The sequence below is a fragment of the Solanum tuberosum genome, unplaced genomic scaffold (assembly GCF_000226075.1).
Source record: "Solanum tuberosum cultivar DM 1-3 516 R44 unplaced genomic scaffold, SolTub_3.0 scf00365, whole genome shotgun sequence".
NCBI lineage: Eukaryota > Viridiplantae > Streptophyta > Magnoliopsida > Solanales > Solanaceae > Solanum > Solanum tuberosum.
This window is the reverse complement of record NW_006239290.1, coordinates 474,093-501,967: the sequence shown is the minus strand read 5'-3', so window position 1 is coordinate 501,967 and position 27,875 is coordinate 474,093. Positions and strand designations below refer to the sequence as shown.

General features: G+C 28.2%; 2 protein-coding genes across 2 annotated transcripts; both read left to right on the top strand.

Annotated features, from left to right (window-relative positions):
• The first annotated feature begins 16,892 nt into the window (after positions 1-16,892).
• Positions 16,893-20,678, top strand: LOC102581925 (ras-related protein RABC2a-like). Its single transcript, XM_006361647.2, has 6 exons — positions 16,893-17,180; positions 18,522-18,590; positions 18,800-18,865; positions 19,008-19,129; positions 19,522-19,650; positions 20,252-20,678. Exons 1-6 carry the CDS (start codon positions 17,024-17,026, stop codon positions 20,360-20,362), a joined length of 654 nt encoding a protein of 217 aa, XP_006361709.1. The 5' UTR covers positions 16,893-17,023; the 3' UTR covers positions 20,363-20,678.
• Positions 20,679-22,476: 1,798 nt separating this feature from the next.
• Positions 22,477-26,799, top strand: LOC102585777 (monocopper oxidase-like protein SKU5). The gene is made up of 8 exons (XM_006361656.1): positions 22,477-22,569; positions 23,312-23,424; positions 23,865-24,135; positions 24,495-24,618; positions 24,868-25,228; positions 25,946-26,314; positions 26,420-26,498; positions 26,617-26,799. The coding sequence occupies exons 1-8, from the start codon at positions 22,477-22,479 to the stop codon at positions 26,797-26,799; spliced, it is 1,593 nt and encodes a 530-aa protein (XP_006361718.1).
• Positions 26,800-27,875: the final 1,076 nt, after the last annotated feature.

The window sequence follows — 27,875 nt, the reverse complement described above, 5'->3', positions numbered from 1 at the left end:
GGGGGGGTGAGGGCTAAACACAAAAAAGCAAAGATAAATGACTTATAGGCAACTTATTGTGTGACCAGATGCTTAGCTGTTTTCTTTTGTTTTTTTTCTTCTTTTTTTTTTAATATATGGATGAGATTGTAATTGATATTTCGAGTTTGAATTCTGAATATAATTTTTTTTAGTGTAAATTTGAATTTAATCAGACTTTAATACGATTATAATGAAAAATTAAAAAATATATAAATAATATTCCATTCTTTTTTTTATAATCAATAACATCAACAACTAAAAAAAATATGTTTGAATTTATTTGATTTGATTAAGAGTAAAAAGATTGAATTAATTAATGTTTGATGTGAGTTTGGATGTAGTTTACATGTTTTAAAACTATATAAAAAGTAATATAAGTTATAATAGTTAATAATTTAAAATATTTTTAGAAATTTAGAAGCTATATAAAAAGTACTATAAGTTATACTCGATGAAATGTATAACAAGTCATAATAATTAACAATCTAGAATATTTGAAAAATTATGAGCAAAGCAAGTAGCTTTTGATTGTCTAGATAGTAATTAAAAAACAAATTGAAATGGAGAGAGTAATAACTTTTCTATATTAAGTGATATTTAAAGTTTTAAATATACGTTACACTAAAAAGTTATGATCAAAGAAAATACTATTTGACTGTCTAAATAGTAATTAAGAAAAAAAACAAATTAAAATGAAGAGAGTCATATTTTTTAGGTTGACTAATAATTTAACTTTTTAGATTGATGCTATTAATGAGATGATTAATATTTATGACTTGTTTTATATTACAAGTTTTTTTAAGATTTTTTTTTTTTAAAAAAATTGTGTCTAGTTAACCATTATATATCATATAGATTGGAACGGAAGGATTAGATTGATGCTATTAATGGGATTATTAATATTTATGACTTGTTTTTTATTATAAGTGTTTTAAAAAAAAAAAAAACTATTTTAATTCCGTGTCTAGTTAACCATTATGATCAAAGCAAGTAGCTTTTAATTGTCTAGATAGTAACTAAAAAAACAAATTGAAATGGAGGGAGTAACAATTTTTCTATATTAAGAGATAATTTAAAGTTTTAAATGTACGTTACACTTAAAAAGTTATGATCAAAGAAAATATCATTTGACTGTCTAAATAGTAATTAAGAAAAAAACAAATTAAAAGGTAACATTTTTTATATTGACTAATAATTTAACTTTTAGATTGATGCTATTAATGAGATGATTAATATTTATGACTTGTTTTATATTATGTTTTTTTTAACAAAAAACAACTTAATTTCGTGTCTAGTTAACCATTATCATTTAGATTGGAACAGAAGGATATTACTAACTACTTGCTTTAATTTATGTAATATAATTTGATCTAGAAAAATTATACTTAAGTTAAAAGCATTCAGAATCCTTTTTAGTTTATAAGTATTTTTATTTTCATTTTTAATCTTTTTTTGTAGTTCTTGAGATACTCTTTTTCCAAAATAAATTTCTTAACTAGCACTCCGAATTCTATTTTTGCTGCTTATCATTCTCCTAATAAAGATACAATGTAGTTGTGTTTAAAGTGATAATTTTTCAGCACGAATTTTGATTAGTTGAGTGCTAAAGAAAGTATAAAATATCTTGTGGAAAATCAAAAGAACATCTCACTTAGTTAACACTTGTAATCGAAACATATTGAAGACAAATTATATTTGAATTTATATCAAATATTAATTAATTTATTCTTCATATTCTGAATCAAGTCAAATAAATTGAAACAAATAAAGTACGAGTAACTATTAAACTATAAATCTCAATGTTAACCTTATCATACTCTATGTTTAACTAATTTTATCATAAAAATTACTAATTAAGTAAATATAAAATATATGAGAAGAAATGAAATAAATAAAAGAAGTGAAGTTCTTCACGTTAACTTCACTTTTTATTTTGTTTTGTGCGTCTTTTTTTCTTCTATTTTTGTTTTTTTTCTGTTTACTTTTGGAAGAAGGCTCTAGGTGGTTTCACAAAATGACATTTTTCAAAAGCCTTTTTAGTTGAGAGAGGGACAGTTTAAGCTCTTTTATTTCCTACTATATGTTAAAAGAGTTTGGTTGGGGATTTTTAGGTTTTGAAGATTAATTGTGTGTGGTTTGGAAGTAAAATGTTTATCTACCATTGCACAATTATAATAAATACGATATAGAGAGAACCAGAACTTAAAAAGATGAGATACGTAATTTTAAAAAAAATATTTATATGTCATATCAAATCATCAAGAAAGTAATACTGAAAGTAGAATCGTTCTAAATTCATTGAAAATAGATTAATGATCTTCCAAGTAAAGATGCAAATTGTATTGTTATTTTCAAGAATAGAAAACTAAAAAAAACATCACGTGATTTCGAGATCATAACCCTATTTATACATGTATGCACATATTTTATGTATTTCTAATTTAACAACTATCATTAAATTAGAAACTAATATATAAAAGACGTCATACTTTATGAAGTGTCCTTTAGATTCATTTAATTTTAAACCTTACTATTGTTCTGAATCAACCTTTTTAAGATAGCAATGATTACCAATAGCATACCTATGTATTATATAATTAGTTAATTACACAATATATATAAAGCCCATAAATTCCAACATATCTTTCATATACATTTGGAATATCTTTTATAGACATATATCATTTTATATATAATTATAATTAAAAAGCATTTTCACCTATTTTAATTATTAAAATTATGTATAAGTATTTGCGTGTTAAAACTGTCTAGGTTTCTTGAGAATGGCACCAAGCTCTTATTATTTTCCCTTTCCATGGATTCTTTTTCTAACAAAAAGTTATGTTATTAGGAATGATTTATTAGAGTTGGGACATAAAAGTTATATAACTTCATAAATATTAATTCACTTAATGCATGGCTATGTGGATTGAGTATCTTCATTCAAGCGATGGTACAGAACAAAATAAAGTTAGAGTTTACGGGGTAGGAAAAAGGGTCGAGTCAATTAGGCGCGACGATCTGCATAAACAAAACAAAATCAGAATTTGGCTGAAAAAAATCAAAGCTATAGATATCATGACCAATCATCATCGATAAAGAAGACTCTTTCTAAATCACTTTGTATCAATAGGACCTTCAACCATATGAAATACACCGAAATTGATAATAACTTACTAATAGAAAATAACTCCTTCAAAAAAAAAACTTATGCAAGTTCTTTTTTCTCTAAAGAAGTCCCGTTGCAACCACTACTCACTAAACCCTAAAAAAAAAACTTTGGTCTAGAAATTAAGTAGAAAATTGGGAGGTGTTTAGGCTATCAATTCTCAAAAAAAAAAAGTACACAATGGGACAAAGTTTTAAAATTATTTAGAATTAAACAGAAAATATTATACTATATAACAAAAAAAAATTATAAGTTACTTCAAATTCTTCTCTTTTCTTTCAAGTCAATTTCTACCTCATAAAAGATAAAGATAAAATCTTCTTATATTCTATTTTTCAAGACCCTACATATAAAATTTACATAGGATATTTATTGTAATTTTATAGGTATGATTTTTGAAGCAACACAATACAATCATTACCCACCTAGATAAAGTTGATTGATTGTATATGATTTGCATGGCAAGTTATTAAAATGTATATAATAAAAATAATCATTTCAACTATACTTTTTTCCTTTTTGTGGTTGATATCATCTTTCATTAATTTAATAAATACTCCACAGAGTATATACAGGCTTTCATTATGACAATTATTTTTTTTCTTTTGAAGGAATGACATTTTTTGTCAATTTTGACAAGTTATTCTAAAGCTTTAAAAAGTTAACCAAGTATTATTCAACAAATAGAAAAAGAAAGAAAAAAATAAAATTATTTACCAGAAGAAGACAATTCAAAAAAAAAAAAATTTAAAAAATAGTTTAGAGGGCCCAATTCAGTTCAAAATCATGTGAGAAATACGGCCATAATTAATTGGTGCATATAGTCCACTTTAAGTCAGCTGGCATCATGATTCATTTCTACTATACTTTTTTTTTCTACTTTTAATTTACATTTAACATTGATAGAATCTTTAAAAAAAAATATATAGTTTATGGCCCCATAGAACTCATGAATTTGTCTACTAGATTATGTTAATGTATTATATGAAAGTATGTTTCAATCTATCAAGTACTTTGTTTCAATCTATCAAGTACTTTTTCTCTTTTCGATATGTGATTTGCCTTTAAGTATCATTTATTTACTTTTTAGAAAGCATGATAATCTAGAAGTATGTCAGTTATTCTCCTTTATACATCCTTATTAGTATGTCCTTCATTAGAAGTTGGCTGCAAATATAAATTATGGTGATCCCTCTAGAAGTCAGGATTTGTGGTAAGACAAGTTTTGCCTATCAATTGAGACCTAATAAGATTTGTGGCTACAAATGTTGGTTGCGAATCCATTTTTGCAATATAAAGAAAAGATTTTCTTTTTAATGTGTAATTTGCTTTAAGTATCATTTGTTTCATTTTTTTTCGAAAGCATAATGATCTAGAAATATGTTAGTCATTCTTCTTTATTCATTCATGTTAGTATGTCCTTTATCAGATCCATCGTTATCGCTTCATCAAAATTTGGCTACCAATACAAATTATGGTGATTCCTCAAGAAGCCAAGATTTATGGCAAGGCAAGTTTTGTCTATCAATTGAGACCTAATAAGATTTGTGGTCATATTATAATGATCAATTAAGATTTGGTTAGAAATATCTAGTGATTCATGTTACAAGACAAGGTGTGTCCATCAATTTGAGATTTTGATAGTTTGTCAAGATTTTACTACCTAATGTTGGTTATGAATCCATTTGTGCAAAATAAATAAATTTAACTAAGTTAAAGCTTAATTAATGATTTCTCTCAAAAATTCTATTTTTATGCAAATCTCTCTCTGGTATGTTATACTTAGGTCAAGCTAAATCAACATATGACTTGTCATGCACGCGATGCGCCTTTCCTGAGATGTTCAAGAAGGACAATGTGAGGCATAACAGTCGACTTTCGTATGATTGTTTTCCACCAACCATGTGTAAGCCCTTTGCGTTTGTATAACTAATTGTCAATGTTATATGAAAACACTAATATCAAAATCATATTATCTAATTAAAAAAATGAATGAAAGCTTGGTTGTATAAAAGAGAGTAGTGATTTTTCTTATACTTAACTCAAACCTAAAATTTCTTGTTAAAAATGAATAAATCATGTACATCCTATTACAATCTTTGATGGATCGTATAAAATCAATACATATACTATATAAGATTATTAAGATTACTAGTTTTAGGCGCAAAATTATTGATTATTGTACTCATGATTTTCTTGTCACTCAAACAATACCTTATTAGTTTTTTTAATTAAAAAATAACCAAAACATAAACTTTATAATTTAAGAGAGAGTTTTTGGATTTTTCCTGAAAATGACATTTGCATGATCAATTGTTTTTTATTTGTTGGTCAAAGTGACTTGTGCAAGAATACATAGGGACCCACAGATACAAAAACTTTAGTAGTAGTATTTTTAATAAATAAATGAAGATGTGAATTTTAAAATGTTTGGTGATAGGAATAAAATCAATGTAACCCAATCATTGATACTCCCTCGATGTTAAATTATCTCTCATTTTTTTCTTTTTATACGTTTATAAAAAAAAATATTAATTAGGACCTTATTATATATTAAGATAAATTTATCTTCATAAAATATTTATTGAAGTATTTATAATCTTTAAGAATAATTACTACTAAAGATAAAATTAAAAAATAATCTTATCCTTAAGCTTCTAAACTACATATGACCTTATTATACATTAAGATAAATTTATCTTCATAAAATATTTACTCTATTGAAGTATTTATAATCTTTAAGAATAATTACTATTAAAGATAAAATTAAAAAATAATCTTATCCTTAAGCTTCTAAACTACATATGATTCATATTATTTTTAAAAGCTGCGACAGATAATTTGAGATGAGGAAAGTAATAGTATAAACTGACGAAATTAGAAATAATATTAAAAACATTCAAAACTTTAATATAATTTTTAACATAAGATATTTGAGTGATCACTCTTGAATCAACACAGTTACGCCACCAATAATATAGTAAAGTAAAGTGTGAATATGAATAAAATGAAGGACATTGGTGTGTGTGAGAGAGAATAATAAAGTATTCAAGTAGTAAAGAAGTGCAAGTAAAGTAAACCCCTTTTTGCCCATCCGTTAAGAAACCTCTCATTCTTTGGCCTCGTGTTTCTTCCATTAATTGTTACACATCCCAAACTCCCAAAAATATTATTTTTTTCTTAAAACAAGATTAATAGTACTTTTTTAAAAATCAATCCTAAAACGAATATCGAACGTTGAAAAAATATTTTTCCACTTTTCGTTTGCCTTTTATGTTGAATAAAATTTATAATTATTTAAAAATATTATTCATTTCATTTTACTTTTGTCCTTTTTAGTTTAGAACCTTGTTATTTCCTTGTATATGACGTTATTTGGTTAATGTGGAACGATTTTTTTTAATTAGTATATAATATTTTATTTGAAAAGAGATAAGGATCTGAAAAATATCTCAACTTTAGCCGAAATTGTTGTTACGATACCAAACTTTAATGAGGACCTATTACCCCCAGACTATTTAATACCGTATTTTTTACCCCCTGAACTATTTAATAGTGTATTTTAAAGGCATATATGTGCCCACGCGGACATAAAAAATAATGCATAATTATAAATAGTAATGTGTCCACGTGGGCACATATATACCTTTAAAATACACTATTAAATAGTTCAGGGGGTAAAAAATACGGTATTAAATAGTCTGGGGGTAATAGATTTTAAAGGCATATATGTGCCCACGCGGACATAAAAAATAATGCATAATTATAAATAGTAATGTGTCCACGTGGGCACATATATACCTTTAAAATACACTATTAAATAGTACAAGGGGGTAAAAGGTCCTTTTCAAAATTTGATATCGTAACAACAATTTCAATCAAAATTCAGATATATTTCAGACCCTTATCCCATTTGAAAACATCTATCTCTAGGTAAAGAATGGATACCAAATTTATCTAAATCACAATATCTATTTAAGATGTAAGGATCACTCCTATAATATAAATAGAACATACGTATATATATATATTCACCTTGTAAGAAATCAGTAACCCATCTTCGTAAATATATACCTCTAAGGACGAAAAGATGGATCGTGGGTAATTTAAGAGTGGCTGAGGTGCAGAGGGGGACAAGATCATAATTAGCCGTTGAACTTAATTCAACCCCTATATTAGCTTAAGAGGTGAAAATTATTCAAATCATATAAAGAAATCATTCATCGTGTAAGAGCCCAAAGTAGGACTCTTCAACACTATAAACTTCTCATTTTATTATTTTAATGAGAAGTTTTACTAGTGACACAAGTGTTATGTTGAGATACATGCAAATTTCAAAAGTGCTATATAACCATACAAATATAACGACATATTTTAATACAAGTTCAATCTAAAAGTCTTTTTTAAATTGTAATCATTTAAACAGTACAAATGGTAAGAAAGCCAATTTTTATATAAAGAAGCTAAGAAGATAATTGAGCTGATTTTAGAAGAGGAGAATGAAAATACAAATACGTAACTAGCAATTAGTTGACTTGTTTTATATTTAACGTTAATTTAATTTTATTTGCATGTTTAATTATATCAATCATTTAAATCTTTCTTTGCCAGAACCAAATATCAAAACTCTCCAAATTATAGACCTAAAGATTCTTTTTATCTTGGGAGTTAATTGCACTAAGCACCCCTATTAAATAAATAAATAGATAATATATAATTCTAATTTATTTTTGATAATTATATTTCAATACACATAGTTTAGGAGTAAGGGTAAGATTTCCATAGTATTTGGAATAGGGTAAGTATTTGATATTAAAATACAAGAAGTGATCCAAAATTGAATGATATTATAGGAATATTAGTGTAATTAAATTTTTTTTCTTTACATTTTCACTTCACTATTTTAAAGTGGAATCTTGATATAACGATTACTGGTAAAGTTATTATCATGTGATCACCAAGTCACGTCTTCGAACTTTGAAAATAACTTCTTGCAAGAATGTAGGGTAAGACTGCATACAATAGACCCTTATAGTCCATGTCTTTTTATCACTTCACTATTTAAAACTAATAAATACATATTTTTTTTGTTTTTATTTACCTACAAATAACTAGGGGACTCAATATTTTATTAGCAACAAAAGTTGCTTGTCAAACACAAAATATAATTCCAAATCCTTAAAATCTCAAAAAGGAAATTCAATTTCTAGACGTATTTAATTTCAATTGGCTAATATTAATTCATTTTTTTTATAAAAAAAATTGTGTGACAAGTTTTCAAAATATTGCTCTCAATGAAAGGTGATAACAGAAAATACAATATCCCCATCACTTAGCAAAAATCTTCCATGAAAATAACAAGTTTTAAAGGTTAGAAAGAATCTAATACAAGGAAAACAACAAAAAGGAAGAAATCAAAAGCATAAAAAAAGAATAAAAACCAAACAAAGCCTAAATTAACGTTATATTCTAGATACTCCAAAAATATATATTATTGATAAATAAAAGTATAACATTATAAGAAAAGAAATCTAATTTTGTAAAAAATATCACACAATCAAATTATTCATGAATATTAATTTATAATTAGTAATCTGATAAAAATAATAACTAATTGTTGTAAACAAATGCTAGTGCAAAAATATAATCATACAAAAATAGACTAGAAACCTCTAATAAAATATCCGTACTTAATCTATAAGATAAAAAACATTACATAATTATCTTCAGTGACTTTAGCACTAAGTGTTCCTAAATTGAGAATTATCTCAAAAATTAAATATAATAAACGTTCATATATACTCCAATCTTTTTAATTTTCTTTTTTCATGACTTTTTTTTTTAATTTCCCACCTAACTCCAACAAAATTCAGATTGCACATTGTAGAACTCATTTAGAAGCGATGCTTTTAATAAAATTTTCTTCATTCCTCAAAATTTGAATCCAAAACCTCTTATTAAAAATAGAGCAGTTCTACTGCTGCATCCAAAAGACAAGCTAGCACTTTGGTCATGAATATTTACATAAAATATGGAGGAAAAAGTAGAAAAGAAGAAAGTTGAGGAAAAGGAAAAAAGGTTTGAAAATAAAAAAGGGTTTGAATGAATATAATAGAGAAATATAGGTCCTTTTTAGGCAACAAGTTTAGTCAACAATAAAGTAAAAAGCATATTAAATAAATAACTTTTTTTTGTCCACGTCTTCTCTTCTTGCTCAAGCAAACAAATAGATATATATATATATAATATTTTAGAATTTATTATTTAAAAATAAAAATAATAGTTTGCCCCTCAAACTGGAATTTAATTAATTAATTAGTGGAGCCACATTAAATAATCACACCACACTGCCACCCTTTGACTGGTCCAAAATTGAGGTGCCATGCCCCTCAAGTAACATCATCTTAAAATAGACTAAGAAAATAATTTTATTTTATTCTTTATTTGATTATTATTGGTGTGCGTATTAAGGTCCTGACTAACTCGGATATATGAAAAATTAAATAATTTTAATAGAACTGATGCATTTTATTTTGTACTACTTTTATACGCCCTACCAAATGATCTCTAACCTTCATACACTTATCTAGGATTTTTTTATTAGGGTTTAAACAATTTGTTTAGGAAAGATAAGATGTGCCAAAAGTGAGTCGTCTTATAGAGTAAATTACTATGATTTTTCTTAAAAGATTTTGGATTCGATTTTTGAGAATGGAATGAAATTCTTAAGGAAACATTTTCACACTGCAATGAATACTATACCATGCAAATCTAAAGAATCGGGTTAATAGGTTTCAAATATCAGATAATCTAAAAAAGGAAAAACTTATAACTTTTTTTCTAACTCACTTAAGCTACATAAAATTACACGTTTGTTTCTTCAAATGGGTTAGTCTTTAAATTTTGTCTTTTAAATAGAAACTGAAGTCATGCCTGAATATAACTTATGGAATATTATGATATAAAAATATAATCTTATGTCCCACGAATAATTTACTCTATTTATTACGAGAATGATAAATTAAAGATCAACACAAAACAGGGATAAAATTGAAAATGACCTTTTTTACTAGAACCCATTAAGCTTACCCTTAACCCGAGAAAAGCTCTCATTAGGCCCAAACTTTATGGACTTAAAAAGTGGGCTGGGCCTGTGAGTGTTCAATTGTTTGCAAATGGGCTAGTTGCGGTTTATCGGGTCGGATCGTTTTATATTGATTAAAATAATTATTTTTAAAAATAAATAAATTATCTTTTAACTTTAAATATTTTATGTTACGTTTGTACATTTTCGAGCTAAAAAGTTTATTTTGTGTGATAAAAAAAAATGATGACTTTGATACATCATTTTCACCAGTTGAGTGACTTTTCTGTTACAAAATTCAAAAAAAATTGGCTTGTTACATTTAAATAGGTTCATTTGATGGAACATTAACCATGATTAGATAAATATTACTATGAAACTACCTAAAGAGTAAAACAACTTTACAATGTTAAAAAAGTTTCATTAAATGCTAGACAAATTAATTATTTGAAGATGACTTTTTAAGTTAGCTAAAGTGTGAAAATTCAACATTTTTCATCATTACAGTAGTACTTTTCACTTCTCTAGGCAAAAAATGATTCTAATTAAATCTTAGTGTTCTGATAATTAAAGGAATGTCCTCCAAATGTCACATATAAGCTCATAGATTAAAAATAAATTCTTAATTTCTTACGCCTAAGTTGAAATATGTTGATCAATGACTTTTTATTTCCTATCGGGTGTCAGGAGTATATTGGAGCATCGACTAAATCTAGATCGCTCACTATAGATTACATTCGAGGGTGACGCTCCCAAAAAGATTTTCTCCATACCCAGGGTTCCAACCCGAGACCTCTGATTGAGGATGGAGCAGTCCTACCACTGCACCACAACCCGTGTTGGTAACATGTTTACTATTATCTTAGTGTCAAGGTGCACAATTAATCTTGCACTTCTGATTGATTACAGTTTCATTTTGCCATAAATACATGATTATAAAAGTTGATAACTTGATGTCAAATTGATTTCACTACTTCCATTTACTTAGAGCCTAATTAATCTACGATTAGTTATATTGCTAAGATAGGAATTGTAGAGTTCAATCTCAATTTAAATAGAGAAAATATGATTATATAATAAAGTCATTGCCTCACATATAGAGGTAAGAAAGAGAATATAAGTTCTTTAGGTCCTTTTCGAGATATCATAACTATTGATATGAAATGACCCTTCTCTAGTGTGGAGCCTGAAAAATATACAGAGTTATATTTTCACAATCAATATTGCTTTACAATCTTCTTCATGGTATCCAAGTTTTAGTTCTAACGTTTTTTTATCGTAAACCATGTTCCAAATTCTTTTAACGACTAATTCATCTTCCTCCACATACCCTTTCACTAGGACCCCTCCATCAATTCATAGCTATTTGTTTCATAAAGTAGAAATTCTCAATCAAACTAACTATCTTGTTTGAACAATCCAAATAAGCTAGTTGATGTAGACTTTGAAGATTGGTGATATTATTGATAAAAATAATATAAAAAAAAAACTGATTGTGATAAAAGTTATTAATTTTACGAGGTATTTGCTACCTCCTATTAAAATATATATTATAGGTATCAAATTATCAACCCAACTAACTTTTACGAGGTGTACGTCTATACCTCTGATTCATATAAATATCGAATAACTGTGTTATCAAATTAAAATAGGGATAGATATTTAAAAATCATTGATTTTTTTTATCATCAACTAAAATTTAAATCCAAAATCTTTTACTCCCTCCGTCCCATTTTATACGTCACCTTTTTACTTTGCACTTGCATTAAGAAATGATGTAATTTTACCCTTCTACCCTTATTTAATGTTTTCTTAAATCAACTTTATTAATAAATGACAAGATTAATGAACTATTCTATCAAGGGTATAATAGGCAAAATATGATAATTTATGCATAAATTTTATAAAATGACAAGTATTGTGGTCCAGCTATTTATAGAAAGGGATGACATATAAAATGTGACGGAGAGAGTAATCCTTAACTCACTTCATAAACTATCCCTACCATTAATAGATGCCATAATCTTGTAACTTGGCATTATCATTATGTATTATATTCCGTTACTTAAACGACACTAATAAAATCTGTTGAATCATAATTGGTTATAATTAATTTGGATTAAAGATACTAAAATTTGGGTCAATGTAGTGATTTATTTGGTAATATAAATGGCTGGAGGTAGTTGGTCATATAGGGACAACAATTGTGACATCAATCAAATATGATAATTTAAATTAAAGTTGGTCAAAGAAAAGAACATAGGACCCTCAAAATTAGAAGTAAAATTCCACCTTTTAACTTTGAATCAACGATTGGAATGAAAATGATTAATGGATCGTTTAATCGGACGTATAAGGTATTCAAATTAATATTAGTATAAAATTCATCATTAGCAATATAATATTTGATTAGTATTTTGATACTGAAATACTTTTTTCGTTTCAAAATAAGTGTCGCTTTGGTTCATTTCACGTACATTAAGAAAAATAATAAATATAAGATATTATTTATTAAGTTACACTTATTTATTACTTAACACTACTAAAAAGAAGTTGTTCTTCAATATGAAAGTTTAGTTAGAAATAGTTTACTATATTTGCCCATCTTATTTTTGCATATTAAAGCGATAAAGTATTTTGGGATGAAGAAAGTATATTCACCGTTTGCAATACAATTGTTTGATTGTCATTGTTGTTGTCTGCAGAAGAAATATATACGTGCATTATGAAGGGATCAATATTTATAACATTTTTATCATGAAATATAAGGTAAATAAAATATATTTGTGGATTAATTTACATGGACTGAAATAACTAAAATGAACACTCTTGATTCTTGAATTAAACAATTTTTTCTTAAAGAAAGTAAATAAAACACATTTTAATCCTTGCATTAGTACATTATACTTGCTAGATTAACAATGAATGCATTTTAATAGCACATTTGGTCCCTTAGTATTGGTAAATTTTGATTTTAGTTCTCGTAAAGTCTAATTAAGCATGTTATAATTAGACTATTTTAGAACTTTATTACTGTCAAATATGAAGTAAAATTCAAACTTAATGCAACACATGTAATCAAGTGATGAAACGATTGGTTATCATGGTAAATTTATGAATATTCATAAGAAAAGAAATTATAAATACATGTTTCGAGTAATTAAATGTTAAATATGCCTAATCATATATCACAATAATTCACAAGGACTAAATTCAAAATTTATTAAAAACTCAACTACCAAAAGGGTAACATTGTAATTAAGAGATTGTTTAGGTATTTAGCCTTTTATTTATCATTTAAGTGGCAGTAATAGAGTCCTAATATTTTTAATTAGAAAAAACAGGTTGATAATTAAACCAGGAGTGCTAAGTGTAATTATTATTATTAGGATCCAAATTGATAGAGACACCCCAAATGGACCATGCAAATATATGAGCCAATTATATTATTGATTGGATTGCCAACAAAACTTTCAATAAATTTGAAATTTTCCACTAATAATGATAGAGAGGATTTTATTAATATGTTGTCCATTTTCCATTAAACATATTATAATCACGGTAACATCTTAATGATTGACCCCATTATTTTGATTACTGTGACAAAACAAGACATTTGTTTGAATTTTAAACCAAAAATGGGGTAGGGATCGAAAGAGAGCAGAGTATACTATCCTATTATATATAGTTATGAGGTTGTTTATAATCATGATTGTTATCATAATCAATAAGAGTGAAACTTTCAAAAAAAAAAATCGAATTGAGAGTTAGGCAATTCTCTGATGAACTAAATGTACCCTAAATCGACAATAATGAACAAGTGGAATATACCAAGGCATGTGAGAGAACCATGTTAAAGTAACTCGACATATTGAGTTTGATATTTTTACCAACATGACAAGTGTTCGTCCCTACAAAATTTTGAAATTCTCATAAAGTAAGTTTTCGAAATTTGATTATTTAATCATACAAATCTAATATAATATATATATAGTCACACACACCCAACCAACGAGGCAACTAACAACTGTGTTGGTTAACTAAAAATATTCAATGAGATCATCTGAATAAACAACAGCTTGGGGTTGGTTTAATTGGAAACTAATATGATCATTGATCTTAGGCTTAGTTTCTAATTGAGATAACATAATGAGATCTTGTACCTCTTATCTTAAAACTAGATATTAGGAGTCCATGCTAGCACGGCCCAATACATATTATTCTTTTTGTCTCAATTTATGTGACACATATGTAATTTAAAAAGCTAAATATTTTTTTAATATAATTAAGTACTTTAAATAATATTTATTGTAATTTATATTACTTTTTACGTTATTATAAAATGTTGTTCTACTATATTATAAAAGGCAATTAACCTGCTCAAGCAAGCAGCAGGTCAATATAGATAAATTATGTTATAATAGGCAGTTAACCTATGTCGCAATTTAATTTTGAGAATCGACCAATTTTTTTTATTTTTTTTTGTAAATGTTATAAATTGTCAGTTATTATGATAAATAGTATTTTTTACATAGTATATTTAAATACACACGCGGATATATTAAGTTATTAGTTATTGTATTTTATGATAATTTAAATATAATTTTAAGTATATGATCATTTTTTTTAAAAAAAATAAGACAAATAAAATACCATCAAAATGATATAATGCGATTTTTATTTGAATTTTACTAAAACAATTAGGTGAAAATTTTCAACTAATACTAAAGTTAAATCTTTATTCAATTAACTTTAATTTGATTTAGAGAAGAAAGTTCATTCTAGCAACACTTGGCAATCATGTATGCGCACACCAAAGTGATTCATCACAAAAATAGACTTGACCTACAAAGGATAAAATTGTCTTTACAATTAAAAATAGCAAATTAATTTTGATAGATGTACAAATCAAGCCAATGAAAAATGCTAAAAATATTAAAATTACACAAACACCCTCAAGCAACAAGCAGGCATGTTGACCTGCTGCTTGCTTGAGCAGGTTAACTGCCTTTTATAATATAGTAGAATAGAATATTTATGGTCCTTGCTAAAAAAATTATTTTAAAACATGAATTGCTATTTTAAAAAACTTAAGACAAAATTATTTATTCTATTGCCATTTTACACTTAATGCAATAATTGTTTTTTAAATATTCAATAAAAAAATTATATCTTTAAATATAAATGATGGCAAAATAGTCAACAAAATAATGATTAAATACTCCTTTGAATTGATATTTTTCTAAAGCATGCGACAAATAAATATTATGAGAGGGAGGGAGTGCTAACTATATATATAGTATCGACATCCTCAATTTTTTTTGACTTTATTTGTGCTTTTATATTTGTCTATAATTTTTTAAAAAGTATTATTTGAGGTGACAACGTCAATAATATAAATACGTAGTTTTACAAAATTGAATTTGAAAGAGGATAGAATATACATAAATATTATCCTTACTTTAAAAGTAGATTTATTATTTTTGATAAACTTCCGTGTCAAACTTTTGAATTGATTAATCAAATACAAATTACTATTTTTTTTTAAAAAAATCTTCAAAATAAAAAAATTTTCAGCAAAAGAGTTTATTATATTTTTCATCTTTATCACCCCTTATTGTCGGAATTAGTTGTCCATACATTATATTTTTATTTTACGTTTCAAACGATACTAAATTTACTATTTACAAGAATATTTTATAACTTAGATTTCGAAATATCGCAGGAAATTCAACATTACTCCATATGGACACACTAAATTTCAACTATTCTTTTAATATTATTTACATTTATCTATAAGGAAATTTATAAATTTCATGATTAGTCAAATCATATGGAAAAACACTATCATTACGGAAATATTTTTTAATACGTAAAATATTGCATATGAATGCACGGAAACGTGGAAAACTTTCAAACAAAAGAAGACAAACAAGAAATAACAACAAAATGTATATATATTAAAAATAGAGGCACAACTTATTTTATTGAATTATAAAATCGAATCTAGATCGAAATTTTATTATATTATATCAAATCTAAAAAGTTTGGTACCATTTAGCACTCTCGTTATTTTAATTTATTTATCTGATTTTAATTTGACACAAAAATTTAAGAAAGTAAATAACAAGACTTTTGAATTTTATAGTTTCAAATTAAAGTTAAGTAAATTATATCAAATTATTATTTAATTTTACTGTCTTAACTCTTAAACATGACACACAAAAAGTTAAAATTTAAAAATTATAAAAAAAAATGAAAGAAACATTCTCTTCTTAATGAACTAATTAATTTTACAATAAAATTAAGACAAACAAATTAAAATAAAAATAAATCTACTTTTATCTACTTAAAATTAAATTTAAAAATATCGAATCGAATATCAATGGTTCGGTCCCATAAATAAGATCAGCTTCTTCCTTGTGCTGGCGCGTGTACAAATGTTCTGACAAATGTCTCTATGAATAGACAACATTTGTCCTACTAAATATTTTGCTACTATTTCACCCGCCAACTCTAAATTTTTTTTTGTTTCATTCTACTTTTTCTTTTTCAAAATTCAATTTTTTTTTTAATAATTGAAAAAATTTCAATACCCACTGTTCATTTTTTTTTTTTTTAATTTGGGTTTTTTCTTTCTTGTTTTCACCGAACTTTGACTGTGAGATTTTTAGAAAAAAAAGAGATTTTTTTTATCAAGTGTTCAAGTATGTATACTTAAAAATTAGTGTTTTTTTAAGGTTTTCTTGATGATGGGTACAAGGAAGAATCACAACGTTGGATTTAGTAGTAGCTATGATTATTCATTCAAGATTCTGCTTGTTGGAGATTCTGGGGTTGGAAAAAGTAGTCTTCTTCTCACTTTTATTTCACATCATCTTTTTCAAGATCTTTCTCCAACTGTTGGTAAGTAAAAAATTCAAACGCCCTTTTTATAATTTTTTTTGTTTTTTAGTTGTTGTTTTTAAAGTTTTGATCTTTGTTAGATATATGTTATGTTTGTGCTTTTTGTTTGGTTGAGTTTGATTGGAATAACAAGGGAGCGGTAGAGGTAAGGTCTGCGTACAAACTGTACTATGTGGACCCCACTTGTGGGATAGTAGTGAGTTTGTTGTTGGTGTTTGGTTGGTTGAGTTTGATTCTATTAATTTTCGTGCCGCCAGAGGCGGAGTTAGGATTTTGAGTTGATGGATTTTATATTATAGGTGGAGCTAGGATTTTGAGTTGATGGATTTTGGATTATTGGTGGAGCTAGGATTTTGAGTTGGTGGATTTTGGATTATAGGTGGAGCTAGGATTTTGAGTTGATGGATTAAGGATTATAGGTGGAGCTAGGATTTTGAGTTGATAGATTTTTGATTATAGGCGGAGCTGGGATTTTGAGTTGATAGATTTTGGATTATAGGCGGAGGCGTGGAGCTAGGATTTTGAGTTGATGGATTTTGGATCATAGGCGGAGCTAGGATTTTGAGTTGATGGATTTCGGATCATAGGTGGAGCTAGAATTTTGAGTTAATGGATTCTAGATTTTAGAAAAACGTAGTTTATTGGTTCTTAATAAAGTTACCTATGTTATTAAGTGGAATTTTTAAATACAAATATAGAGTTTGAGCCAAACCATAGGCAGAGCTAGCTATAGCTCCCTACCTGATTTCCACTATGGTTTTCTTCAGGTTACTTAATCAGGGAATGGGACTTGTATTACTCCCTCCGTCCCATTTTATGTGGCACTTTTCAGATTTCGAGATTCAAACAAGTCTATCTTTGATTGTTAATTTTTCATAGATCTTTTGAACATTTTGAATTATCAATTATTGTGATTTATAGTTCTTTTTATGTAGTTTACAAATATATAAATTTCAATTCAAAAAAATTAAAGATTCCATATGCAAATTTCCGATCAAACATAAATTGTTTGACAGAGGGAGTAGTTCTTTTGGCAAACTTGATTTGTTTTGAAATATTTGACATTCTAATGATTAATTATCTCTGGAAATTGATTGAATTGCGCTTGTTTATGGAAATAGAATAAGTATTATATGTATTTGCTGCACTTGTGATGCTCTTAATTTCTTTACCTTTTATATCTTTCTTTACTAGGATTATGATGAGTGGAAGTATAGACTAGTAAGACTAGCTTTTTTCCGTGGAAAGAATCAAGGCAGAAGCGGATTTAGGATGTTAAGTTTATGAGTTCTAATCGCCACTCTTTTTGCTTATTAGCTGAATTTCTTAATACAAATATAGGTGTGGACTTCAAAATCAGGATGTTAACTGTTGGCGGCAAGAGGTTGAAATTAACAATTTGGGATACAGGTAATAAAACATAATTTTGCTGTTATGCTATTTTATATAGGAAATTGTATACAGTACAATCTGTTCAGTATTGGTAGGCATGTGCCGCCTTCTGAAAAATGCACCAACATAAATATCACGTTACTCAACTTATTCTTCTTAAAAGTCGCCAATTTCCCCTTTTATGCAATTTCAAGTAAGGGTTTTGAGTATCTGTTATCTCTGTGCAGCTGGACAAGAGAGGTTTGGAGCATTAACAAGCTCATATTATCGAGGGGCTCACGGAATAATTCTAGGTAAGACATCAGAGATAATTGCTCTTGCTTTTTGAATTAGTTTATGATTGATAGATATGTGCTTAATTTGTGTCATTGCTGCGGAGTGAACTGCTAGTTGCTATTTTTAACGTTGACTAATATTGATCTTTTCTAATCTTAGTGTATGATGTAACAAGGCGAGAGACCTTTACAAACTTATCAGAAACTTGGGCGAAGGATATAAAGTCTTACTCCACGAATCCCGAGTGTATCAAGATGCTAGTTGGGAACAAAGTTGATAGGGTGAGTGTAGCTTATCCTTTTGTATCATGATGACATCGAATGTTGGGTTAATCCATTCATTTTATTGTTTGAATTCACCTAGGATGAGGAACAAAATGTGAAAATTGGTGGTTTATTTGTATTTGAAAAAAAATGTCCTATTTACGAATTATATTCTCGAGTCACGGTCTGTGAACCTGATCAATGCATGTTACAGCTCCACTAGTTCACTTAGACAAATCAGTCAATTTTTGTTGAAGTTGAAGTGTTTCACACTTTGCTTTTGACGAAAAACATTGCTAAAGCCACTTTAATTGTCTTATGATTTCCGTCCCATCAATCATGCTCGAGTATTCTCATCTCAAGCTCAATTACGGTGAATTTGCTCATTTTGCTGACATAACTTATTTCAGGATAGTGAAAGAGCTGTAACTAGAGAAGAAGGCCTGGCATTTGCGAAGGAGCACAATTGTTTATTTCTCGAATGTAGCGCTAGGACAAGAGAAAACGTGCAGCTATGTTTTAAAGATCTCACACTTAAGGTACTCCTCAAAGGCACTTTTTCTCCACTATGGTTAAAGATATAGTTGATCGTAGTTTCTTGTAGCCGCGTGTATAGATATTTGGTTTGCCAATACACAGGAAGAGGTAAACAAAAAGCAACTAGTGAAAAAAAATTCGCTAATTGTTCATAGACAACAAAACAGAATAATATTTTAATAAGATTTCAGACGTAAATACACGCGTCTACAATACCCTTTCAACTTTTCTCAACCCTTACTATTATGTAGAATTGTATCTAGTTATTTCGACATGCAGGGAAACAACTCTTTGCAAAGCTATACCTTCTGAGCTGATGTGTTAATTGCTGAAAGTTTAAAATATGAGATATAACTAACGCCACACTATGCTTTTTGTTAGTTTGGTTCTTATGCCAAATATTTCACTTTCGAAGCATTATGCGTCTCTGATAGTATATAGTTCAAAGTATCTCAAGACTTGATGAAGCGGCCAGGAGAGACGAGCTTTGAACTATTCTGCGTGATCTCTTCTGGCTGCTTCATCAAATTCGCGAGCTAGTTGTTGCAGCGTGTGATTCCGTACACTTGATGTTTGCTAAAACTGCTCAAATTTCCCTTACAGATACTAGATGTACCAAGTCTAGTGGAGAAAGGTTCTGCAGTAGTGAAAAAACCAATCTTGAAACAGAAAGAAGTGCACAAGTCTCAACGTAGCGGAAACTGTTGCTCCTAGTTGATATACTTGTGCTAAACTATACTGCAGTTCAGAGGAAAACTCTTGAACGGAGCGTGATGCTCGTTACAAGGATGTGCAGTCAGACGACAAGCTCATCGATCAATCTAGTGAAGGTACTGTTCTTTTTTTCGCTTGCCGTAGCTAGATTACGTTCGTGTACTTAGATGTAAAGATTTTTTTTTTTCATTTGTTAAAATCTTTTACAAGAATGGTGCCATAAAGCCTCTTTTATCTCATGGGGAGATGTAACAGGACTTGTACCAAATGAATTTTGTGGCTTAAAGAAAGTCGTTCAATATAAACATGTACAATATATATATATATCATCATCTTGTGGAGAGATGTACAAGTTTTGTATCAAAACAATTTTTTTTTTGTTATAAGTAATATTTCTCCTACTTTCTTATTCTTCGATTTGTTATTACCTGTTGTTTCCTTTGTTTTGGTTATTGCATTTTCTCTATTGGATTTCTCTCTTACCTGCTTTGATACCTTAGACTTGAGTCGAAGGTTTACCGTAAACAGCATATGAAGGTAGAGGTAAGGATGGAAGACTACGTACACATCACCTTTTGCGTAGTAAGTACTTCTCCATTATTAATTATAGGTTTATGATTTGAGCTTGCGAATAAAATCTTTTTCATTGATGGATTGATGGAGTGGTAAGTATATTTTTATTATTAATTAAAGGTTTAAGATTTGATCTTGCGAATAAAATCCTTTTTGGTGGAGTAGTAAGTGATTCTTCAGTATTTAATTAAAGGTTTATGATTTTAGCTCGCGAATAAAATCCTCTTTGGTGGAGTACTTTTCCCAAAGTGGGACCTTTTGGTGGGGTGTTTTGACTTGAATTTGAATTAGTTAGGATCTAAATTGGTAATAAAGTTCCTCCAAATTTGACTTAAGCGGATTGTAAATGGGTATGTGATGGAAGAGATGCACGATATGAAGGCGCGTTAAACGAGTGAGTTGAAAAGAATTGAGTTAATAAATAAACGAATTATGGACGGTACAATTAACTAGGTTTGGAAAAGCTAGCAAAAGTATGCCTCTTTTACTATATTTTGGGGTTTTTTCTCAAGTTTTTGCCCCTAAAAGATGTAACATTAGTAACAATTCATTTTGCATAATATTCACGTGATAATATTTAGAAATGATCTATGGGCATATTTGAGTTAGTTTTAATTACTAACTTAATTTTACGATGTAATAAATTGAAAGTTGGATAATTAACATGTCATACGTAAATATTTTTAAAGTAACATCGATAATTATAATTTAATACATTTTGTAGATTAACGTAACAGTACTTATTCATTACCAATTTAACTAAATTGATGTACCAAAAGGCCGTGGAAGATTAACTACTCTAACCTCTTCATTTTATTTTAATTTAATTTTTTCAATTCAATTGATGTTTTTGAAACACTCGCGTTTTCGCTTGTTGAGAGTCAATTTAATTAATTTAAGAACATAAATTTAATTAAATCCATTCAATATTATAAAATTAAAATCCAAATATTTTAAAACTACGAAAATTACCGTATATTGCAATTCTTCATGAAAAAAATACATTTTAAAATATAGATCATATTTTTTTAATAATTTGTCTGTTAAAAGAGAAATGTGATAAATATTTTAAGACGTAGAGAGTACACATCGACGTGGAATAGAGGATTACGAGAGAGAATTACAATGAGAAAAATTTGGATGGTATTATAACATTTGTAATTTATTAGTTTGTCTTTTTTCTGAAAATATTTTTAAATTAAATAATTTCTTAAGGAAATAAAAATATTCACAAAAGTTAATATCCTATCGATAACAAATAAGTTAAATTAACCTTATTTAAAGGCCCTCTCTAATTAAAATAATTAGCAGGCTCCAGCAAATGTATAGTTGTATTTTTCTTAGACAAAAACAATGCTATGATTATTTTTTTTATAAGAATCTAATTTTCATATTTTGCCTAATTTCTTATCTAAAACATAGCTTATAACTTCATTAATCATCATTATAGTGAGATTTATAAGTTATTAAGGAGAGAATTAATGAGGGAAGAATTACCAATATGGCTAGTTCTTTTCTTGGTTTTATTTTATTTTTTTTCTATGCAAATTAATATTATTAATGGAGAAGAAATATTTCTTGAGTGGCATGTTGATGAAGACAATAATATCAAACCAGTATCTGTGGATCAACCAGTATGATCTCAAAACTCTTACAATTCTTTTTTATCTTTACTATATTTAGAGTTTGTTTTGTATCGGAAATATATTTAGAATTTAAATTTTATGGGTTCTGAATTCAGAGGCACAGTCAGGACTCAGAATTATAGCTTTTGGGTTTTAGGACATGGTCTTGAGTGCTAGCAAATGAGTTTGAAATTAGAGGCAAAGTCAGGACTATAATATACATATGATTTGTAATTGAGATTATGAATTTAACTTTTGTATCTATGATTCGTGAATTTTTTGACACATAAACACTGTCTGAATCGAAGTCACTAGATCTGATCGAACTCGTAATTCAATTTTATATCCCCCCTCAATTATTTTTTTATGTTAGTGAATGCAAACACGAATCTAGGGCAAAGTCAGATGATATAATTTTAGGAGTAACTTACTTCAAGTGCCATGTATTGAGGTTATCAATTTAACTTTAGTACATATTTTGATACAATATATACACGATTTGAATCAAAGTCATTAGGTTTTAATTAACTCGTTATTCATGTCTACATCCGCCCATGTTTTCTATGTTAGTGAATCCAAAAGTGGATGTAGGCCGATTGGCCGAAGTTAATCAAATTCATTACTTTACACTCAAATTATATATAGATATGCCAAAAAAATTAAATAAATTCATACATATAGTTAATACTCATTCAGAACTCGCCGACTTTATATTTACAATGTATTATAATTTTAATAATTTTATTTTCAGGTGATAACTATCAATGGTAAATTTCCTGGACCTCTACTGAATGCAACCACCAATGATAATATTCATGTCAATGTGTTCAATGATATGGACAAATATCCTGTCCTTATTACATGGTAAATTCTAAGAATATTTTTAATAATGTGGCAATTAATTAATGGTAATAATTAATTGTCGCTAAATACGTTGTTAGAGGCAATTAACACTCTTTGTAAATGTCACTAAAGCCTATAACGACATTAGATTCAACGACAATTAACTGATATTGGTAAAAACTTTAGCGCTCTTTGTTAATGTGCATATTTATTGCTGCTAAAAGTTATTTTTATTATAATGTAAAATCACTTCACCCTGCAAATCCTCCCTACCTCCAAACTCAGCCCAATCTCTCCTTCCCCTCCCCGTCTTGTCCGGCCCATCAATTCCACTTCCATACCATAGTTTTCGCTTAAATTATGTAAAGATACTTTTACAACACATTTTTTCGTGAAAAATATTTTTCTTCGTACCAGATACGCCCTATAACAAGGCAAGTTTTCTTTATTGGGCCTTATAGGAATGGGATCCAACAAAGGCATAACTCGTGGCAAGATGGAGTTTCGGGTACCAATTGCGCGATCCGGCCCAATACTAATTGGACTTATGAGTTTCAATTAAAAGACCAAATTGGAAGTTTCTTCTATTTCCCAAGCCTACATTACGAAAAGGCCGGTGGAGGATTCGGCCCAATTCGAATTAATAATCGGGTCAGGATCCAACCCCCATTCCCGGAGCCCGAAGGGGATTTCGATCTTCTAATTGGTGATTGGTATGAAAATAGCTTCAAGGTAAATAATCTTATTCATACGTTCCATCCCTTTGTATTGTTACTTCATATTTGATGATAATATAATTCTACGAATATTCACATATAACTTATTTTCTACATGAAAATATCTAAACACACATTTTAATAGATTGACGGTTAATTATGATAAGTCATATATCATAAGGACCGAAGCTGAATTTATCAATAACTTAGGGATCAAAAGTGTTGTCATCCTATAATTTATGTTATACTAAATTTTCATGCTTCATCTTTCTAACAAAAAAGTTATATTTGTTCACATTTATTTTTTTCCTTGCATAAATAAAGTTAAAATTTCCTTTAACTAAATTATTTTAGATTTTTGAAAAAAATGAATAGGTTATTGGAAACAAGTTGGCACATGAAGGCTACAATAAAACTCCAAACATGATGCTTATGAATGGGAAAGGTTCATATTTAGATCCAAAAGCAAAATCCAATGAATCCTTCACAATAAATCAAGGTAATAAACCCAATCCCCCCTCCCCTCCTTTTTTATTTTTATTTTAAAGATTCTCGAAATGTTGTCTCTATTTTAAAAGTTGTGCAGATATAACTCTTGGGACTGAAAAAACATTAGACTGGCGTCTAACGTCAATAAATTTTTAGATCGCGGTCTAATGTTTTCTCACAATGACCATCTAGTAAGAAATCACAAATTTATTTTTGTACAAACAAATATATATTGACATTTTTTATTATTGATTTTCAGGAAAAACGTATAGATTGAGGATTTCAAATGTGGGAAGTGAATGGAGTTTCAATTTTCGAATCGAAAACCATACCATGTTATTGGTGGAAACCGAAGGCTCGTACACCAATCAAATCACGTTAAATTCTCTCGACGTCCACGTGGGCCAATCATATTCTGTTCTTGTCACAGCTGATCAAGATGCTGCTGATTATTACATAGTTGCAACTGCAAAAATGGCTAATTCAACTCAACTCAAAACTCTTCAAGTTATTGGTGTATTACACTATGAAAACTCAACCAAATCTGCTGATGGGCCTATTCCAAATGGGCCTGACCCATTTGATGTGAACTTTTCTATCAGTCAAGCTAGATCCATCAGGTAGGCCCATTTAGTTGCAACATCCAATTCGATTAATTGCCCGTTTTGCCTTTCAAATGGGTCGATCTTTAAAATTTGTCCTTTAAATGAGCTGAATTTCATTTTTGCCTTTTTGGAATCGAACTTATTCCTAGTGGACATAACTTAAAGTCATGTTCAAATATAATTTGCGGGATATTATGATACGAAAATATAACCTTGTGATTATGATGATCATAAATAAAAGACCAACCAAAAATAGAGGTAAATTGCAAATGATCCCATCCACTTGGGTAAAACTACTTTTAAGATCAACTTTAAAAAATACCCAATATTTAAAAAATTCTTTGAAAAGTAGCCACTTTTGATGGGAAACACCATGATACAATAGTGGATTTCAAACTTAAACAAGTGAAAAAATCTATGATATTGTCACAATTTTTAAAATCCACTACATTTACATTGATTGTGAACTTAAAAAAGGTGAAACTCTATGATAGTGTCCTTGATACAACGACATAGTTTAGCTTTTTTAAACTTGAAATCCATAACAGTCTATGGTTTCACCAAATACTATTTTTCAGCAAGTAGCTATTTATCAATTACTCGTTCTGAAAATGACTATTTTTGAATTTTACCCTCGATTCCGAAGTTAAATTTATTTTTCTTTTTGGTATATTAGATTTTTTTTCCCCATTTTTGCATGATAGGCTAAACTTTAATTTATTTATTTTTCAGGTGGAATTTGACAACAGGTGCAGCAAGGCCTAATCCACAAGGAACATTTAATGTATCAAATGTGACATTGTCACAAACTTTTGTTCTCCAAAATTCATTGAACTATAAGAATGGTATGATAAACTATGCCATCAACAATGTATCTTATGCAACACCAAAAACACCATTGAAACTGGCTGATTATTACCTTAACGGAGCCGGAGTTTACGAGCTCGATAAATTTCCGGCTAACGTTAGCCTACCGGAGGTTGTTTATGGAACATTTGTTGTGTCTGGTGAACACAAAGGTTGGCTAGAAATTGTCTTTAAGAATGAGTTACAAGTCATGGATTCTTGGCATTTGGATGGATTTAGCTTCTTCGTTGTTGGGTAACATTTTATTATTATGACAAAAAATAATTTTTTTAATTTCATTATTATAGTAAATAAAGTTTTATAATCATAATTTTGTTATTTCAATTGTTGAAATCTTAGGTATGGTTTTGGAAATTGGAAACCTGAATCGCGATCTACATATAATCTTTATGATCCAGTTGTTCGTTCTACTGTTCAGGTGACTAACTAACTATATTATTGATTTCTCTCTTTCGATAAACCCTATAGTCAAATCCCTAAAACTTTATAGTATATGCTAAAATTGTATGATTTTTTTTTTAATTATATATTTATAGGTTTACCCAAAAGGATGGACAGCTGTATATGTATATCTAGACAATCCAGGGATGTGGAATTTAAGGTCACAAAAATTGAAAAATTGGTTCTTAGGACAAGAACTTTATATTAGAGTTTATGACTCTGATCCTAATCCAGCCAAAGAACTCATTCCCCCTAAAAATCTACTCTATTGTGGTTAGTTTCTTTTTTTTCTTCTTTAAATAAATTTATTTATGTAAAAAAAAAAGAGATTTTTTTATAATCTTTTTGGTACAAAAGATATAATGTCATTTTATTTGACTTTCGAAAATTATAGGAATTGTGCAGGCGCCTCCACCAGCACCACCACCACCACCAAGTCCAAAGCCAGAGCCAGTACCAAGCCCTGTAGCTCCAGTACCTCCGCCTCCTCCAGCACCATCGTCTACAACTACTACGAAAATAAAATGGTGATTATTTATTATTTATATAAAAATATTTATATTTTTAAAAATTATTATTCTAATTTAATTTGTCACACTTATATTTTATTTCCTTTAATTTGAGTTGTTTTTTTAATTATTTTGACAGGTTTCATATTATTGTGGCTATTTTTGTGATTTTAATCATATGAGATTGGAGCTCAAGTTGTGGGGATTATAATGACATGCAAATCAGTTTATCTTAATTTGAGTTGTTTTTTGTTATTTTATGTTTTGTTTTGCCTTTTATTATCCTTATTAATTTATATACTTGTTATCTATATTGGGATACCATTTAATTGGGGTTTAAAAACCATAAGAATTTATATTGGTTGAGCAAATACTACAATATTAACCAAGATTTTTGTACACACACTTTACATTCATATGTCAAATTTGATTATAAAGTTTCTTCCTTAGATTACCAAATCTGCTTCCTTATATCTTTGGGATATTAGTTTAATCGGTCATACTCTGTCTTGGGAAGTAGTACTTTCGATCGCTGTCAATTTATACGAATTTAATAAAGGGAAAAGGGCCTGATATACCCCCTCAACTTTGTCATTTGGAGCTGATAAGCCCCTCGTTATGAAAGTGGTTCATATATGCCCTTACCGTTAAACAAACGGCTCACATATACCCCTACCATTACAAAATGAGCTTACATATACCCTTCATTTAACGGAAGTGAAAAAATTAGTTTTAAATTTATATTTTTGACTTTTGATTTCTTAAAAAAATTATTTACGGGTATATATGATTTTCTATAAAATTTCAAGGTATATTTTAATTTTTTTCGGACATAAATTATTTTT